At 35.9% G+C, this 19775-nt stretch overlaps 1 protein-coding gene across 1 annotated transcript; it reads left to right on the top strand.

Annotated features, from left to right (window-relative positions):
* The first annotated feature begins 3216 nt into the window (after nucleotides 1-3216).
* LOC133857487 (uncharacterized) lies at nucleotides 3217-14883 on the top strand. The gene is made up of 5 exons (XM_062292758.1): nucleotides 3217-4228; nucleotides 9151-10147; nucleotides 11064-12432; nucleotides 12523-12606; nucleotides 14057-14883. The coding sequence occupies exons 1-5, from the start codon at nucleotides 3664-3666 to the stop codon at nucleotides 14735-14737; spliced, it is 3696 nt and encodes a 1231-aa protein (XP_062148742.1). The 5' UTR covers nucleotides 3217-3663; the 3' UTR covers nucleotides 14738-14883.
* Nucleotides 14884-19775: the final 4892 nt, after the last annotated feature.

Raw genomic sequence — 19775 nt, 5'->3', positions numbered from 1 at the left:
TGTGGGAAGGGCCCAAAGCTTTTCTGGATGTCCACATGTCTAATAAGAACTTTGGGCCATTTACAAATTGATATCAAACGGGCCTAATCCAATTGACTTCAAGACCCATCGTGGTGAGAATACCATGGTCCATGGACAATGGTAGAGAACTTAAAAGTCAAAAGTCAAAAGAGCTTTAGGAGTACTCCAATGGTCCAGTGGTTAGAGTCGAACCAAGTACAACGCTGGAGCCAGGAGTGTCCACACCTGGCACTATTGTGCCGTTGGTCCGTGGTACAGGGCCTCAAGGCTAAAGCCCACTTGACTTCAAGATCCACCACAATTGGTCACAGAAGAATGCATAACGGCACTTGTACAGTTGTACCTCGGGGTGTTATATGAGTCTAATTACTCGTAAACTCAAGCTGATTCGATTTAATTGAATTCGATTCGATGTCGATTTGAATAATAAATAAGTTATTTGTGAATACAATAATTTGCTCTAATATTAAATGAGATATACTTATATAAATTTAGCTCGACTCGAATAAAATTTATGAACTCGACTTATATAAGTTTGATTCGACTCGAGTCGTTAGCTCGCTCATATGTGTATATATACATATATAAAACTTTGTCAATAAGTTCCGAAATCCTACACATCCTTCTTCTTTTTTTTAATCCATAAAGGGCAGCATATATATATATATATACACAACTTCGACTCAATAGTTTTTCTTGTTTGTGTTGCAACTTATATATTATAGGAAATCCCATAGTCCCACATCGTAAGAAAGAGAGTGTATAACACAATAAAAACTTTACGAAAAGGAAATGTGCTATTTGCTTGTCCCACACTATAAAAAAACAAATAGTTTCCTAAGAGAGAAAACTAATAAAATGGAAGTCAACTTTCCTTCGTTACGAAGTAGATGAAGTACAGATAAAATAAATAAATGTTGTCATATTCGGAATACAACTTTATTCAACTTTGCCAGCTCTAAGCTTTTAAAGCTTTTTAACTTAGCCGAGTTTAAGCTAAGGTTAAACTCGGTTAAGCTTTTCACAAATTGAATTTGAACATAATTTTAAAGCTAGGCTCGAGTCGAGCTCGATCTTTCAATTTAACTATTCCTACTGAGTCCGACAATTTTAAGCTCGGCTCGGTTCGACTTGAATACAACCCTACTCATTGTACCATTTGTTTACTCTTTTTTTTTTTTTGAATGCTAAGGGTCTGTTTGAGTTTGCTGTTTCAAAAGTACGATTTAAAATAACAATTTTAAAATGTACCATTTGGAAAAAATGATTTTTAAAAAACGCAGTTAAACATTTGGCAAAATCGCAGTTTAACATTTAAAATCGCAAATTAGCCTTTCAAATTATGCATTTTCAAAAAAGCACAATCTTACCTGCAATTTGAAAAACAGATTTTTTACATTTTCAAATCGTATTTTTAAAAACGCAGTTCTCAAACGATTTATGTTATGCAATTTGGTTTTAAATCATATTTATTGTCTACGAAATCGCAATCCTAAACGCACCCTAAATAATGTATGTAATTAGTTACCCTATATTTAGATCAAAACTATAATTTTAAGTTTAGGAAGACAAAATTAAAAATAATATTATTTTGGGAGAATTTTTTTTTTTTAAAGAATCTATATAAGTATTTCAAACAAATTTGTTGGGAACATTCCGTTGCCCCCTTGCCTATGATCCTACTATGTTTAAATAATATTAATTTATGCCATATATGAACAATATTCGAAATTCATTTCACGGGGAAATTAGACTTTCGACCAATTGCAAAAGTAGAGCTTTATGAAGAATTTCATAATAAAATGGAAAATTAAAAATAAAAGCCAAAGAAAGAGAGAAAATTGAGACAAATAATTTCCAGGTGGTTTACTATTACAAATAAGTAATGGACATATTTTTAATGCTTTTAAAAATAATTTTGATCAATTTTTAGTCTTTTTGACTTGTTTTGAAAATATAATGCAATACAAAAAAAATGTAGAACCAACCAAAAAAATAAAAAAGTGATGATGATACAATATTAAAATACTCGTGGTAATAAGTGCTCACAATAAATACCATTATGTTTTTTATTTTTTATTTATTTTTTATTTCCGATTCAATGAGCATATATAATAATCAAGCTAGCAAACATAGAAGAAACATAAATTACAAATTCAACATAAAAAAATAATATTATAAATTCATAACATTAAAAACATAAAAGTGCTAAATATTTCACATTCGTAAATGGAATATATGTAAAACTATATATTAGATATAAAGAATATGCTTATGCGGTTATTACCTGCATCTGCGATTTCGCATACTTAAGACCGCTATCTGCATTTACACTTGCAAATAATGGTTTTTGCAATTCGCATGTGCAGATAACGGATATGTGCAGATAATATTCACCAGCATGTACACCCATAATTTGAGTGTTGTTAGAAGTAATACAACTTTTATTATAAGTTTATTACTGATATAACAATCCATAATCACTAGAATATGGACTGTCACGTGACAGTCAACATAACATTTATCATGTTTACACATTGATACGACAATTTGTGTAATACATTTTAGTCACTAAAATGTGAACTTTTACGTGAATTTTTTTTTTTTATTAATGAAATTTGTAATGCCTAAACATTTTTTTAACCATTCATACGATTTTGATCCAAATTTCATAACCCACTAAAAATTGGTTTAGCCTTTAAAGTGGTATCACCCATAAAAAGAGCAGAATTCCACCTTTCATACATGATACAGCCAGCTACCTCTCCAGAAGCGAAGGCAAGGCTTGTTGTGCTATAGGGTAACCTGCGCTTGAGCTACATCGCATCGTCTTTGTACTTGAAGGTGTCCCCTCGGAACCAACCATGATGAATCACACCTTGATGGTTCTTGAAAAATGGAAATCAAATGGACTAGGATGGATTCAGGTCAAGTGGATCCCACCAATCAGGTCGTATTGATAAAGGATCCTGATCATTTAGGTCCACCTATGACCTGTCACATGCTTTTGTTCCTTCACAACTCTTACTTACGTGTCACCTTCTCAGTGGACATATGACGCGCTCCATCACAAGACTATCAATACTCGACCCAAGCACCGCAAGGACCACCTCCGTCATAAAATGAAAATACCAAGGGTAATACAGTCATAGAGGCGCAAATTATCACCAAAGCCGTCTGGGATCTCATAAACATAACCAAAAAGAATGAAACCTCCTTTCCCCTCTTCAAACATCACATGCGCTTCCACATATATCCCCTAGTCCTCTCTCGATGGCTCTCTCGTAATATACATTCATTTCGATCCCAATCTCATACCCCCCCGGCGATCCGTTTTCTCCGGTGACACTCCGTCAGTTACTCCGACCGCCGCCCACTGTTAGGGTTTCGCTCAGTGCGACGGGTTCAACCCGCAAAAGTTTCGCAATTAGGGTTTCGGTTTCTGATGTGAGTGGTCGAGTTTGTTGCGAAGGTTCGCCGTTAGGGCTCTAATCTCGGGTTCCATTTCTGAATATCGTTTGTGGAATCGAAGCTAGGATTTGGATTTTCGATCTGAGAGCCAAATTTTGTTCGCGGATTTGAAACTAGGGTTTCAGTTTTGGTTCTTGAGATTGCAATTAGGGTTTTGAGAGCATCTCAGTGATGCCGAGGAGTTCGCGTCACAAATCGAGCAAACACAGTTCGAGGGAAGCGAGGGAGTACTCGGACTCGGAGAAGGAGTCGAACTTAAAGGATCGGAAGGGCAAGGAAGAGAGTGGCGGTGGAGCTAGGGTTTCGAAGGAAAGCGAGAAGCGGAAGGTTGATTCCGGAAAGGATGCCAAGGACCTGTACGGTTCTGGAAATGGGGACTATTCTGAAGAGCACGGCTCCTCGAAGCGGCGAAGGGAGCGAGCTGGTGACGGAGTGAGTGATAGGTGGAATGGCGGAGAGGACGATCGGACTGAGGCGTCGAAGAAGTCGAAGGAGTCGAAGGCTTTGGGTGACTTGAAGAGTGGTAGTAGCAACAGAAGGAGAGAGGAGGGTGTAGGAATGTATGGTGAGGGTGAAGAGGGAAAGAAGAGTAGCGGGAAGCACCGGGATTCGGGTCGAAAGGAGGGTAAGGAAGGCGGTGTTGAGAGGGAGAAGAAGAGTAAAGAAGGGAAAAGTGACAGGTTGGTCATTGATAATGACGAACAGCGCGAGACAAAGAAGGCAGTCGAAAATAATGGTAAGGTAACTAGTTGGTTTGTTGGTTAATGTGAATTTATGTGTATGTAGTGATTACATTGTTGTCTTACCCTCCCGCCAGTATGAATGATGGTATTTATTAGCGTGTTATAACATTAAGCCATGGCTAGCATATGTGGTAGATAGTATTAGAACTAAAAATTGAGGTTGTTTGAGTGCTGATCTCCAGCATCAGAACCACAAAAAGAATAGTGGATTTTGATCCAAATGAGTTTTGGATGAACTTTGTGCCATGTCAGTAGCTGAGGAGCTCAATTGTGTTAGCTTTGTTTTGTTTGCTTGAAATTCGATGGCCTTCTCTGTATTCATTTTCTATATTTGATATCATTATGATGATATTACTTATAATCTTGCTGTTCTGATCTTGTGACCTTTACTTTTGCGAGGTATCTAAGTTAATTATAAGATTATTTCTTCATGTTCTGCACAATGAAACGTCATTAATATTGTTAGCATGCCTTCAAAGTAAAGTATTTAGTTATTTTGACTCTTCTATAGACGGCATCTCTAAAATGTTAAGGAGACCATTGTTTTGCACTTAGATCTCATGAAAATGTTATTACAGCATGGGATCTGATATGATAATAGCCGAGGTTGTTTGCGTTTCACAATGCGAGATTTAGTGACTTAGACAGTCCTTACATCTTCTTATATTCTGCTCCTTTTGTTAAATGTAGTGATTGTTATTATTTTTCAATGGAATGGAACAATTCCTAGATATTGATAATAACCAAGGTTTTTTGCATTTCACAATGTTAAAATTAGTGATCTAGACAGTTCTTATATCTTTTCTTATTGACCTTCCTATTGTTAAATGCTATTATAGTTATCATTTTTTTCTTCACCTGATAGATTTTGATAGAAATTGAAGAGAATTGAAGGCTAAATGTGCATCGAAAGTCCAATATGATTGGGAAACACTTAAAGGTTATGCATATCAATGATGACAGAACTGAAACTGACGCTAGAACAAAACTATGTTTAGTCGGCAATCATGAGTTACCGTCTTTACTAACATTTACAGGGACTCTATGGCCTTTATTGTTTCGGTGTATCTGTCTTGATTTTTGATGAATCTATATTTTACTTACGAAAAAAAGTAATGTAGAGGACAGGATGGTTGATGATTTTTTGGAAAAGATGAAAGAATTGAAACTATTATGAAAAGAAATGATACTACAATTTTTGTTGAAAGCTCCACTAGTCTGTTGCAAATGGTTGATTAGTAGATTGAGGTGCGATGGTTCTTTTGCTTTCGCTTGAAATTGAACGATTGTTTTCATAGTTATAACAAGAAAATGTTAAGTGTTTTTTCTTCTATCTGACCTTTCAATCTGAAACAATATATTAGATTTCTACAGATGGATCACATTTCCAATTAAGAGCAAATGTCTTAGATTGCATCGTATCTATATGCTCCAGAAGGTACCTGAGGAACCTGTCACTAATCTATTATAGTTGCTGTTGAGCTGTTATGCAGGTCAAATTCATGTAATTGTGTGAATGAATACCATGTTCAACTCAACGCTATATATATATATATATATATATATATATATATATATTAATTGAATTCTGTTCTTTTCAAGTGTTGATTTGTCAAGGGGTAAAGGAAAATAAAGTGAGAAAAATGCCGGTTCTTTTTTTATTCCTTGAGCCTGTCTGACTTTCTTCTCCCGAAATATATGGGATTTGGAAATAAAGTTAGATGAAGGAAGAAAAGACTAAAAATAAATTTTCTTCTCTTTGCTCTTGATTTTCTCTATTTTAAGCTAAAATATGAAATAATACTATCTTCTGTTCTTTTCTTTTATATTCGCTCAATTATCTATTGTAAAGTGTGAATCAAACAGAGTTATAGAGTTTAGTTTCTTTTTTTCTCCCTCCTTTTGTTCCCCAACCTCTCAAGATATGCCACGTTTTTATGCTTGAATTAAAAAAAGGAATGGTGTAAACTTCTTGCCTTCAAATTAATCTGCATATCTCCTAAAAGAAAATATTTTATTCTGGTACCATATTTATTTTACTCAAGTAAGCTTTAATCCCAACCTTTTGGGATGGACTACATGAATCATTGATGCCACTTTGTTCTATTTAGGTCAAATTCTTTGTTAAGTCTTTGGCAATGATATCTTTTCTCCCTGTCTCCACCCGAATCTTTTTGGGCCTTCCTCTGTTCCCTTTGGTACCTTGGATTTTACAGCAGTAACAGAAGAAGAAGCAGCTGCATAATGCAAGACTTTTGGCTTACTCATCAAAACGCTTTTCAAGTTAACAAGGAATGCAATTTTTTAGAGAATCTTCTGTAAGAAATACACTTAAAATTTAAAGTCTTCATTTTGAGTTGTGCTAAAATTCATATATATGCTTAAAGTGGAGTGCTGATAAAGCTATTTCTTTCATATCTTATGAAGTCCATTTTTGCTGTGAAATCTACTGCACTCCAAGTAATAACAATTACACGGTTAGAATTGGTGACTAATCTATTTTGGGTGAAGTGCGGCCACGTGACCCTTTTTTGTCAGGATGAAGATTTTGTAGTTTACCTGGCAGGGCAGCTCCACAACATATGCTTCACCATTAATTATTGAATACTGTTTTAGGGGTAAATTGGCAAAAGTGCCATGTTATAAGACATGTATTACTTTGGGTGAATATTCTCTGAGTTGGAAATTATTATTTGGTTTGCTTGACACGGCGATGAGACTACTTTAAGTGAAGCTGCTACATCAAATAAACCAAATATTTCCAAACCTTTTCTAATTTGGCAAATATTTAGTATTACTTATATGCTTCACCATTAATTATTGAATACTGTTTTAGGGGTAAATTGGCAAAAGTGCCATGTTATAAGACATGTATTACTTTGGGTGAATATTCTGTGAGTTGGAAATTATTATTTGGTTTGCTTGACACGGCGATGAGACTACTTTAAGTGAAGCTGCTACATCAAATAAACCAAATATTTCCAAACCTTTTCTAATTTGGCAAATATTTAGTATTACTTGACGTGGCAGCTTCACTATCTTTTGGTGACAACAGATATCTTTCCTGTGGATTTTTGAGCCCATCAGCACTCATTTGGGACCATATGGATGGTTTTAAGTATCTTTGAGATGCTGCGTTAGGTTTATGTTGAATGAATTTGCAATTCATCTCTCTCTCTCTCTCTCTTTCTCTCCACGAGATTACTTTATTTTCCTTGGATGAATTGGACTTTTTAATTTTTATACCGTCTTTTGTGGATTTAACTATACACATTCAGGATACTAAGCGGTAGTATATTGAGTTTCCAGTGAAACTTCTACTAAACTTGACTAATAGTTACTTATCAAAAAAAAGTTTCCAGTGAAACTTGAAGTAATTGCTACCTTTCAATTACAGTGTCATAGGAATCCTTGGGAATTTTCGAAATGGATAAATGGTAAACATTTTTAATAAGAAAATTTGTGTTCTCACGGGAAGACCGTGGATGCTACGTGGTGGTAGATGATTGGGTGTTGTAATGCTATTATGCTACTGTGGTGTACCTTTATTAAATATTTTTAGCCTTGTGTTAACTTGTGATTTGTAGAGTTAGGTCTTTTTTTTTTTCCAGATAATTTAAAGTAACCTGTTTGGTTTCATTTGGGGTGTGAGTGCTAGCATGATATAATATCAAGGTTCGGCATTCTATTCATATATTGCTAATTTCTAATGCACTACTCACCTTATTTTGCCATTATCTTTCATGATAGGATTCCTACAGAAAGTTGTATTAGTTACATGTCTTCCTTCTTTTTCTTCTTCTTCTTCTTTTTTCTTTCTTTCCTTCTTTTTTTTTTTCCTTTTTTTTTGGCGTTTATTATCTTGTTATTTAGGTTTTTCCTTTTTTGTTCTTGGTAAATGTAGAATTGTAGATGCTGCTTACTGACCACATCTTTGCCTGTGTTTGATGCCCCTATCTAATTTGGGTGTACCAAGAGAAAGGCTGACATTACCCTGCCTCTTTCTATATGACAGATTTTGAATTGTATAGTTTTTATAGCATTGATTTATTGCCAACAGCATGCTTCAAGAACGCAAAAACGATCACCTATACATTAGCTTTGGTAACATTTACTCTTCCACCCTAATCTATAATGTCTGGGATGAAAGAACAATTCATATAAACCTATTTGATGCTCGATCATAATCTGTGGCTGGTCATCATAGCATAATACTTCCTTTTCCCTTTTTCTGAAGATGTAATGGTTGAAGAACATTATATAATATTTTTGATGATGAACATTTACTATAATGATGTGAAGTGTTTAGTAGTCTGATGGAGCTTGGATAGTTGTTAAGCTCGAGGGAGGCATTGAAGCAAGTGGTCATTTTTGCACTTCAATTATACCTTATGGACAAATACATTAGAAGCTATATACAGTTGGTCAAGGCATTCTTGAAGTGCATAAGAGCATGAAAACTGATGACTCCTATTCTTAATACATATTAGTTCTGAACAACCTGGAGTACGGTTTTGGATATAAAACTGGAATATGAAGTCACTGTAAATGGAGTTATTGCCTAGACTTAGTTCCTCACTTTTAGTTGGCTGAATTTAATGACTTATCACAAGCTACTGGTGCTATTGAAGAACTGAAGAATTGAGGTGACACAAATAGATTTTTGTTCGGGAAGAGAAGGTTTTATAAGAAAATTGTGTGTATTATGTATGCATTGTTTATTGTAACATGCTTGATCAATAAAGTTTCGTTCTGAGTAATATTTTTGTTTCATTCAACTCATGCATCAACTGAACATTTTTCTTAAACAAGATATAATGAATTTGTTGTATGTACTGATGTATGAAAACCATATAGACGAACTTAGCTTTTCTTATTCAAACTCCAGTTAATATTTTCATCTGTCTTCCTGCAGATCTGAATACCCAGGATGAGTTGCGAAGTCCTGAACCAGAAAACCAGCTTGAGAGACGAACGAGAAAAAGAAGAGATGGTTCTGGTGATTTGGAAAAGCATCAAGATGATATTGGAGATGTTAATGATAAACGATTATCGTCTAGAGATGATATTTGCAAGGATGGAAGACAAAAAGATGAAAAGCGCAAGGATGAGAGATCAAAAGACAAGTACCGTGAAGAGATAGACAGAGATAACAAGCACCGGGATGACAAGCAAAGCGATGAGCGCCTTGCAAAAGATCATACAAGCATCAGATCTGATGATAAGCGTGCAAGGGATGAAAAAGATTCTACAGAAATACGACAAAGGAGAACCAAGGCTCAAGACAGTGATCGCAATCGAGAGCGTGAGCGGGACCGGGACCGGGATCGTGATCTAGAGGTTAGCCGAGATCGTGATCGCTACCATGACCGTGACCGTGAACGTGATGGGGACCGTGGGCATGATCGCAGCCGTGATCATGACCGTGAAAACGATCGTGACCGTGAACGGGATTGGGATTGGGACCGTGACCGAGATCGTGATCATGAACGTGGCAGGGATCGCTTTCGTGAACGTGAACGTGGGCGTGATAATGACCGTGAATATGACCGTGACCGTGAATATGAACGTGATCATGACCATGGCCGAGACCGAGACCGAGACCGAGACCGAGATCTAGACCGTGACCATGATGGGTCACAACTTGATGACCGTAGTGCTAGATACAAAGATGGCAGGGGAAAGAAGAGATCTCCAGATGACCGTGATGATTCTATTGATAATAAAACTAGAGTTGTCAAAGCTCACTATCCTGATATGGAAAAGAAATCTTTGAGCGGCGGTAAAGTTGAATCAGATGCTGATAAGGGGAGATCTCAATCACGCCAAGCTCATCTAGACACTCCTACTAGTGGCAACAGACGGAGAACTTCCCCCAGCTCCAGTTCACATGTTGGCATAGACGAGTATAGGTAGTTATTTCTTCCACTCCATTCAGTTGGTAATCTTGTTAGAATTAGAGTATTTGATTATGTAAATTATCTTTGGATTTGTATGCTGATTTTCTAGGTGTGTTTGTCACCTTGGTTATCAATTTTAGGCTACTGTGGTTTAACATATGTGAAACATATTGTTGTAATCTGTTAAAGCTGACTTTGATTAGCATGCTCAGCAATGCCCTATAGCAGCCTTTTTTTTTTTGTTGGTCTTTTTGTCTTTTTATTTTTCATTATATTGGAAATGTTGCCTTTTCCTGCTGATTAAACATTCATTGTCGTAGCAAACTATCTTTAGTATGCTATTGTTAAAACTATTTTGACAGTGGGTCCTTGGTTAAATTTGGTAGTTCTATAAACAGCTATCATTATGTTGATAAAGATGAGAACTAGCACTACATGTGATGGTTAATTACCAACTGTGTGTTGTTACTCAATCTGTTCGGTTGCGACCTTATAATGCAATCACATTGTTGCATCAATGTCATAAATTTTTTTCTTCCCTTTTAATAACAGAAGGAACTGACACAAGCATTCTCCCTCGATCCATATGTATTGCAATTTATCTTATGCAACTGCCCAATGTAATCAAACTTGCAGGATTAATTTCAGAAGCTGGACCAATACAGTAGAACCACTAAGACCGGGATTGGATGATGACTTTTGAAAAATGGCATGCGATCAACAATAGCACTTGTTTAAATTCTCATTTTTGTGTTGTAATATATCTGTATGTCCTATCTGAAATCGAATATAGGGAACTTGAAAACACGTGCAATATTTTTAAAGGTCAATGAAAATTTTATTGGAATGTGATGTGAACCATATATTCTTGTCAAGCATAACATTTGGATTTCAGTAATAACAATGTCTTCATTTTTTCCCATTGTAGGCATTTAAATCCGGATGATTTGAAGTACAGGGATAAGTCTGAACAGAGGTCCAAAGCAATTTCTTTGAGAGAGGCAAGTGTTTTATCTGGAGTGACAGAGAAAGGTGCGAAGTACAGATCCATGGAGAAGCCTGTCAAAATAGATGATGGCCATTTAGGGGAGCTGTCAACTGAAAGGTCTTCAAGTTCGAAGGCTTCACCGAGGGGCTTGGTGGAAAGATCTCCTTCATCAACAAGTATTGACCGTAGGTATATGAATAGAACTGGTGTTAGGCGAAGTCTTGATATTGAAGAAACAGGACGGAGGAACAGTGTTTCTATTGATGCTAGAGATTTCTCTACTGAGGATAGGCTGTATCGGGACTTTCCACAAGAAAAGCCTCTATTGGATGAGTCCTCCCAGGCAGATTCAGCTTATTACAATAGAACTAGTCAGAGCAATGCATCTTCTTTGATTCCTCCTCCTGCTTTCAGAGCTGGAGTGGACAGCCCTACTTTGGCAGGGTCATTGGAAGAAGATGGTAGACTTAACTCCACTGCCCGTTATAAGAGGGGTAGTGATACTGGTTTGGGAAGAGGGCATGGAAATGCTTGGAGGGGCGTCCCAAATTGGAATTCATCGGTTCCAAATGGCTTCATTCCTTTCCAACATGGACCTCCTCATGGAAGTTTTCAGGCAATGATTCCGCAGTTTCCGTCTCAACCTCTGTTTGGTGTTAGACCTGCTATGGAAATGAGCCATGCAGGGATTCATTATCACATCCCTGAAGCTGACAGGTTCTCCAGTCACTTGCGCCCAGGTGGCTGGCAGAATATAATGGATGGTTCAGGCCCTCCTCACTTGCATGGATGGGATGGAAGTAATGGTGCAGGCCCTCACATGTATGGGGGGCCTGAATGGGAACAGAAGAGGCATTCAATGAATGGTAGGGGATGGGAATCCAATGCTGACTTGTGGAAAGGACAAGAGGGTGATATGAAAAGGGACTTACCTTCCCCATCCCACAAAGATGATTATCCAGAGCAGGCCCCAGCAGATGATGCTTTGGCTATGAAGGCAGGTCAGAGGTCTCATAATGAAGACAATCATCACGAGGTTCAGGCTAAAACTGCTGAAATAAGTTCCACTGGCACATCTCCAGCAAAAGAAACTTCTAACTCTTTCCCTAAACCTGCCCGTGAGGAGGCAGCTGATCATACTAAATTATCAAGTGATGATGATTCTTATTTCAGCCGTTTTTATCTTTCTAAGCTGGATATTTCGGCAGAACTTGCACATCCTGAGTTGTATAATCAGTGTATAAGCTTACTGGATATTGAAGAAAGCACAACTATGGATGAAGACACCAATATGGATGTACTTTTGGAGGTAGAGAATCTTGACATAAGTCTGCTGCTTGCTTTGTGAATTTCTAGTTTTATTGATAACTGTTGCATCTACTTTTTTGTAATGTGACAGGATGGAGGAAGAGCCAGCCTGAAATATTCCAATAGCCTTTCGAGCCATTCCCTTTTTCCTGTCATAAAGGATTCTGTTTTTCAGGTAAATTTTAATAGGACGAATATAGTTATTTATATTTTGTTCTTATGCATTTTTAGTAGTCACTTTCTCATAATTGTTAGTATTTAGTAGCACGTATCTGAGGGTTAGAAGTGGTAGCCGGGATGCACACTCTTAATCAGATGTCATTAAGTCCTTTTATAACCAGAAGATAAATCTTTGTTTAAGAGTGTGTTTGGTCCCACAATTTTGCAGGCCATACACGCATTTTTACGTGGAAAGTTTACTGTTTGGTCCCACAAATCCTTTTAATACATGATTTTATAGGTCAAATCGCGATTTCCAAGGCTTAATCGCAATTTTAGATAACGCTTAACTAAGTTTTTTAAAATTGTATTTTTATTAATTGCATTTTGCAGTTATTTTTTCAAACCTCATGTTTGGAACCATTAAACCCAATGGACTCTAAAGTTATAATGTGTATGCGCGCATCTATATATATATATATATATATATATATATATATATATATATATATATTGACTAACTTTATTGTTTGATCCTTGATTTTCTTCTCCGTTTCCTCTAAACTTAAATGGGAAGCTGTATGCCTGTAGTTGCATTGTATGTATATATCATATTTGTGAACTAAGCAGGACCTTTTTCATTTTTCGATATATAGATTCAATTAAATTGTTGAGTATTGATTAAATGATTAAATTTACTTATTCCTATCAGCTTAAGCTTTTGGGATAAGTGATGATTTAGCATTGTATCAGAGCAAAGGTCATGAGTTCAAATCCTGTCTCTTTCATTTACCTCACATTTTTGTTAAATATTCCACGTATTTGGCCTCACAGCCTCACCTATTAAAAGGAAGTTTGAGCTTACACGTGAGGGAGAATGTTAAAGTATTAATTAAATGATTAAATTTATCTTTTCTTATCAACGATAACACAATGTAGTCCTAAGGGTCATTCAGAATGGTGGACGTAAGTGTCTAACACCAATTTACCTGTAATTCTTTGTCTCTCTTTTTTCTCTCTTGCTTCCGCTTTTTTTTTTTGTACTTTTATGTTTCTCCACAGTATTTTGACATGGTATCAGAGCTACACAAAACTTCAATAGAAAGTGCTGGATTTTTTTAAAAAAAATCTGTATTCTTAATTTACTTTTTATTCCTATTTGTAAGTGGTTAGATGAGGGGAAGTAAATTGACTAGGTGTGTGTATAGCGGTTGGGTTGGAGTGCCATTTTTTGAGCTGCTTAACTGCATTCTGGAATACAAATTTACAGTCAATTCTTGCTTCTGTATTTGATAAAACTTATTTCTGCTGTCAACACCATTATACCAACTCTGGTGTACTATAGTCGGGCTGTATGGACAATGTTGATTAGTTTATGGAAATTGGTAATATCGCCTGAAACTTTAAATGTATTAAGCATTGATTCTAGATTCTCGTTGGTTGATAAGTTGCTTTCTGGCTTGCAGAGAGCCATGGACCTCTACAAGAAGCAGAGGGTGGATATAGTAGGATTGCTGTCAGTTGCTGGACGAACATTAGACATTATTTCAGCATCAAATAAGGTGACAGTGGAAGAGCAAGCCCCCATCTGCGATATGGAGAAGGCAGAGGAGCCAATCCCAACTATTGATGCAGAAATGCCAAGTGCGGCGCCCATGTCAACTGTTGATCAGAAGAACGTGGAAGCAACTGCTCTCATGCAGGAAAATATGGAGGAGCCAGTTTCTACCCCCACTCAGGAGGCACAGAATCACGTTTGTACCCCCACTCAGGAAGTGCTGGTAGCTTATGGTGGTGAGAACCCAGGAGAGCCGGTGCCAGTTTCCAGTGGGGAGGATGAGATGGCTTCGGAGGAACAGGTGAATTCGAAGGTTGAAGATGGGGATTGTATTTTGACAGTTGATAATGAATCACAGACGACCACCGCTCTCTTTGCGGATGGCGACAACATCAATGGGCTTGGCAAGGCCAATGGCAATAACTCTACCTATTATGCAGAGGAAAAGCTTTCTGGTGATGCAATAAATGGTCCTAAATTTTTTCCGGGTGGTTCTCCCAGGGCTTGTGAGGCTTTGATGCCTGGGTCAAATGAGTCTGAGTCGGTAATTTTAAGTCGGATACATCATTCTCCTGAAAGTACACATTGAGACAATTTCTATAACTCTGTTTTTTTTTTTAATTGCATTTTTGGTTCAAGGTAATTTTGCTCTTCATATTTTGTTGCTTGTCTTCAGTAAGGAAATAAAAAGGAAATCTCCTCTTTGGGTCCACCGACAAGGGGTCAGGTCCCACATCATTTTGTTCTTTTTCCTTTCTTATTCTCTAAAGCGGGTTGCGTCTCCGCTGGATTTTTGTGCTCGCTGGTCCTCCATTGATGCCCATCCTTGAGAAGATCAGGTATCTGCGTTCTCCTTAGTGCAGTTGTCCTTAACTATTTTTTTCTGAGAATTTTGGTTGAAAGAGGAATAACTGGACACGTCCACACCTGCATTTGTCTTCGACCATCATTCCCATTTCTTTTTCTGTTTTATTGAGTTTTAGTTTTAGTTTTTATTTTATTTTATTTTTATTTTTATTTTTATTTTTATTTTTATTTTTATTTTTATTTTTATTTTTATTTTTTCAGGTTGATACGGAAGTTTATATGCACATTCCCCCCTGTCCCAAAAGATTTTTATTGAGAAAAATACATCTTTCTCTTAAACTACCATTTCATTGTCAATGTGCCTTCCAAATTATCCGTTGTGTCAATTTTCTCTCTAAATTAAAAAAGAAAAAGAAAGAGAAAAAGAAAAAGAAAAGTCAATGTCCCTAAAGCTAACAAAAAAGACAAATAATCTTAAAAAATTTAATTAAAAAAAAAAGCAAATGAGAAAAATGAAAATTCAAGGGGTGGCCAATCATATAAATGAAAAACCTTGGTTTTTAATTTTTTTTTTTTTTTTTTTTTTTTTTTAAATATTTTTTAAGTTTTTGTTTTGTTTTTATATAATTTAATGAAAGGAATTTTTGTCATTGGGAGACATTAATATTATTTGGTAGTTTATGGAGTGACATTGACACAATTGATAATTTGGATAATTTGGATGGTATATTGACAATAGAGAGTATGTGTAGTTTTTCTATTTTTGTTTCTTTATTATACACATGATTTTGTTTCTTTATTACACATGAAAGGGGTGAATGCTACCTTGGGCAAGCTCCATTCTTTTGCCAATAAACCTTCCCTTCTTTTTGTTTTTTGTTTTTTGTTTTATGTTTTTTTTTTTATTTTTTTTTTTTGGTTTTTTTTTTTTAAAAAAAAAAATACAAAAAATACAAATAGTTAATTTTGAGGAAACTGCATTTACATACTCAAGCTTACACCCAAATTATAATATTTTTCAAATTTTAAAAAGTTGCAATCGACTGTTAAGATTTTTTTGTTAAATTTGACAAAAGTTTTTAAAAATGGAAATAATATCTTTGCATCACATAACAATGTTTTTTTAAAAATAAAAAAATCTGAAGGTATATTTGTTTTTTTTTTTTTTTTTTCACAACAATAATTGGGATATATTGGTCATTTTACTCATTTTCTAATGGATTTAACAGAAGTTTTTAACGGAATGAGGGTAAGTGAAAATGTTAAAGTAGTTTGGGGTCGATTGTAACTTTTTAAAATTTGAAAAAAATTGAAATTTAATTATAAGTTTGAGGGGATAAACATAGTTTTCACTTGATTTTTCTTTGATAGTTGATGGTGAGAAGCTTATTGCAATGCACAACCAAAACAACATAGGCCGAAATTGTTAAAATCACTAGGAGCGTGAAAATCTTTTAAGATTGTTGGACCGGCTCTGCTTCCTGTGTGTGTATATATATGTGGAAATATTTAATTTCCATGTATATGGCCTACAAATTGTAGGTAGATTATGAGTTGCTGGAATTGGATTAAAATTTAGTTAAAATTTTATTAGTTAACTTAATATGCATGCAAGAAATCAAGGAAACACCGGTAACCTGCTTGACTGGTCTATCACGGGCTTCGTGGTAAGCATTTAGGCGTGCTTATGACTTGGAACCTTGGTGCATGGATGGTTGTGCTTGAATTACAATACGCCTATTAGGACTGCAATTTTTTACACGACCTGTAAATTCAATATGAAATTAATGGATTAGGATTGATGGGTTTAATTTGTTTAATTAAATTAGTAAGGTTAAAGTTGACTTATATAGTTTGATACCTATGCTTTCACATGACTTGAACCTAACACGCGACATAACCTATGAATTTGACATGAACCTAACATGAAATTAGCGTGTTAAGGATTGAAGAGTTTGACTTGTTTAATTAAATTGGTCGAATTAGGGTTGATATGTATTGTCTTATGTTCATATCTTGACACGATCCAAACATGACATATAAATATGAATTGCCACATTGAACGTGTACCACGGCGCTCCCTAGAGTTACACGGATGGCAACTTGGTTCCTTCCTACAATTAGTAGACCTAAAATGAGAAAATAAAAAAAAAAAAAAAAAAAAAAGGAAGAAGAAAAAGAAGAAGGGATAATTCAAGTCCATAAAAAAAAGGGGGAAAAAAAGAGCCTGAATATTCAAAGTCCTATAGGGAAGTTAATTTTTTTTATTTGGAACAATGAAAAAGAAAAAAAAAATTTGAAATGCTTCTTATCACTGCCCCTTGAATTTCTATCACTAATCATCGGGTAAAATTGAAGAGATATGATACGTTTACAACCTTTGTACAATTCTAATAATTTTTTATTTTTTTTATTTTTCAAACTAACAATTGGATCTTTTTCGTACTTGTAGGTCTTACATATCTAATGGTTGATTTTATAAAAAATTGTTGGAGTTGTATAGAAGTTGTAAACGTATCATACCTCAAAATTGAAACATATTTAGTTTTAGAATATCCGATTTATTTTGTATTTGGATTTCTTATTTGGTTCTTGGTGCACCGAAAAAGAAAAAAAGAAAAGAAAAACATAGGCTGATATTTTTGGTTGGACAAAAATTTCTTACAAACCAGTTTGTAGGAAATTCATACAACCCACACATAAAATTGACATATGAGAAACACAGTTTTTTTTTTAATAGAATGTGCTTCTCACATGCTATTTAATAAAATTAATAGAAAAATATGTGCTTCTCACATGTTTAAATGACACATGTCACTCTTATATGTAGGTAGTACAAAATTTATATCCTTTTTGGTTTGAAGATTCTCCAAATTTTGGTTGAAATTAAAGTAGAAACTTCATTAATGAAAATCTGATTTGGAAATTAAAATTGTGGAGTACACCCTCAATTAACAGACCCGTTTCATCAATTAGCTCATGCAATATTCTACAAATCATCAATTAACAGACTCTTCATAGGCCGGAGATTTCGTTTCGGGAGAAGTTTACTTATAGCCCATGATCTTTCACCACTTTTGAAAAAATGTATCTAAACTTTAATTTAAAGTGTCAATTTAAGGCATCCATCTTTCAATTTTTTTCAATTGTAACTCTTCGTTAGGATTTTCTGTTAATGCTCCGTTTGTTTCGACGTAAAATGGTTTCCGTCGTAAAATATTTTCGACGAAATCAATTTCAAAAGAAATTATTTTCTCGAAAATATTTTTCGGCGTTTGGTTCACACGAAAAAATTACGAAAAGTGAAAATGCAACTGTCGCCGGAATCCGGCAACGACCGGTCGCCGTCGCCAGAATCCAACGAATATGTTGGGCCGGATCCGGCCAAAATTGCCGGATTCCGGCGGGACACCTCTGGGCCCGGTCAGATCCGGCCATTTTGGCCGGATCTCGGCAGGATCAGTGGCCGGATCCGATCAGATCAAGCCGGATTCCGGCCATTTTGGTCAGATCCGGCCGAATCAGTAGTCGGATCCGGTCATATCCGGCTGGATTCCGGCCATTTTGGCCAGATCCGGTCGGGTCATGTCCGGATCCCGGCCATTTTGGCCAGATCCGGCCGGATCAGTGGCCGGATCCGGTCAGATCAGGCCGGATTCCGGCCGGTTTCTGTCCATGGTCGGGTTCCGGCCAGATTCCGCCGCCATTCGGCGCAATTGCCGGATGTCGCCGGATTCCAGCGGCCGGCGGTATTCCGGCAGCCAGATTCCGACAGCCGGCAGTATTCCGGTGGTCGGATTCCGACGCCGACATTATTCTAGTAACTTGATGATGCCGGATTCCGGTGCTGCCTATTTTCGAACGACCGATTATTGTCGGATTCGGACAGCCAGATATCAAACGTGCGTGTAAGGACGAAGAATATGATTTTGGAAAACGATTTACGGTTTTAAAATCCGTAAATCGTTTTCCAAAAATTAAAGAAGGTTTTACGGTCAAACCAAAAATGATTTTTGTTGACCGTTATTTTCGCCCCTACCAAACACCGTAAAATACCAAAATCATTTTACGCCGAAACAAACGGAGCATAAATCTTGTAAAAATTTTCAAAAGTAACTCCATTTTTTTTTTGAGGAAAAAAAAAAAGAAAAAAAATTGCTAGGATTTAAGTATTGGTCAGAATTTAATGGAATTTGCAAAAATAACCATGCTTAAATCTTTGAAAAAATTTCTATAATTTTTTTTTTTTAAAAAAATAAACACGGAGATATTTTTAGGATTTTAATAAGATTTAACGAAAAATTCTAACGGAGAGTTAAAATTGAAAAAAATTGAAAGATGAATACCTTAAATTGACATTTTTTCAAATTTGGACATATTTTTTTAGAGAGATGTTACGTGTACTTAAATTTTTACAAATAATAATAAATTCTAATAAATAAATTCTATATCATCTCAATAAAACTCCCTTTGTATAAGTTTAATTACAAATAACATTTCTTCTTTTTTTTAAAAGCTATAAAAGATGAAGTTTTACCTTTTGGTTAGTGCGTACTTGCAGAAGCTTCACAACTGCTACTGCCACCGGCCCACCGTATATCCCATCCCCTCTCCTCTCCTCTCCTCTTTGATTAGTACTCCGCTTGCTGCCACTATGCCCCTCTTCCCCATGTCTTCTTTTGACTGTTTTTTGTCCTTAATTAGTTCAGTGTCATAGAGGGTTGCTTCTTGAATTCCTCATGGTGGGCATATCCAGCTTCGGACTCTTCTTTGATCTTCCTTCTGTTTAGACTTCTTCGGATCCTTGAAACGAATATCAC

The sequence above is a fragment of the Alnus glutinosa genome, chromosome 1 (genome assembly GCF_958979055.1).
Source record: "Alnus glutinosa chromosome 1, dhAlnGlut1.1, whole genome shotgun sequence".
In the NCBI taxonomy this organism is placed as follows: Eukaryota; Viridiplantae; Streptophyta; class Magnoliopsida; order Fagales; family Betulaceae; genus Alnus; species Alnus glutinosa.
This window is presented reverse-complemented; position numbering and strand designations above follow the sequence as displayed.

Coding starts and splice junctions, on each gene's coding strand:
- LOC133857487 (XM_062292758.1), top strand. CDS start 3,664: ATGCCGAGGAGTTCGCGTCACAAATCGAGCAAACACAGTTCGAGGGAA. Junction 4,229..9,150: donor GAAGGCAGTCGAAAATAATG/GTAAGGTAACTA, acceptor GTCTTCCTGCAG/ATCTGAATACCCAGGATGAG. Junction 12,433..12,522: donor ATATGGATGTACTTTTGGAG/GTAGAGAATCTT, acceptor GTAATGTGACAG/GATGGAGGAAGAGCCAGCCT.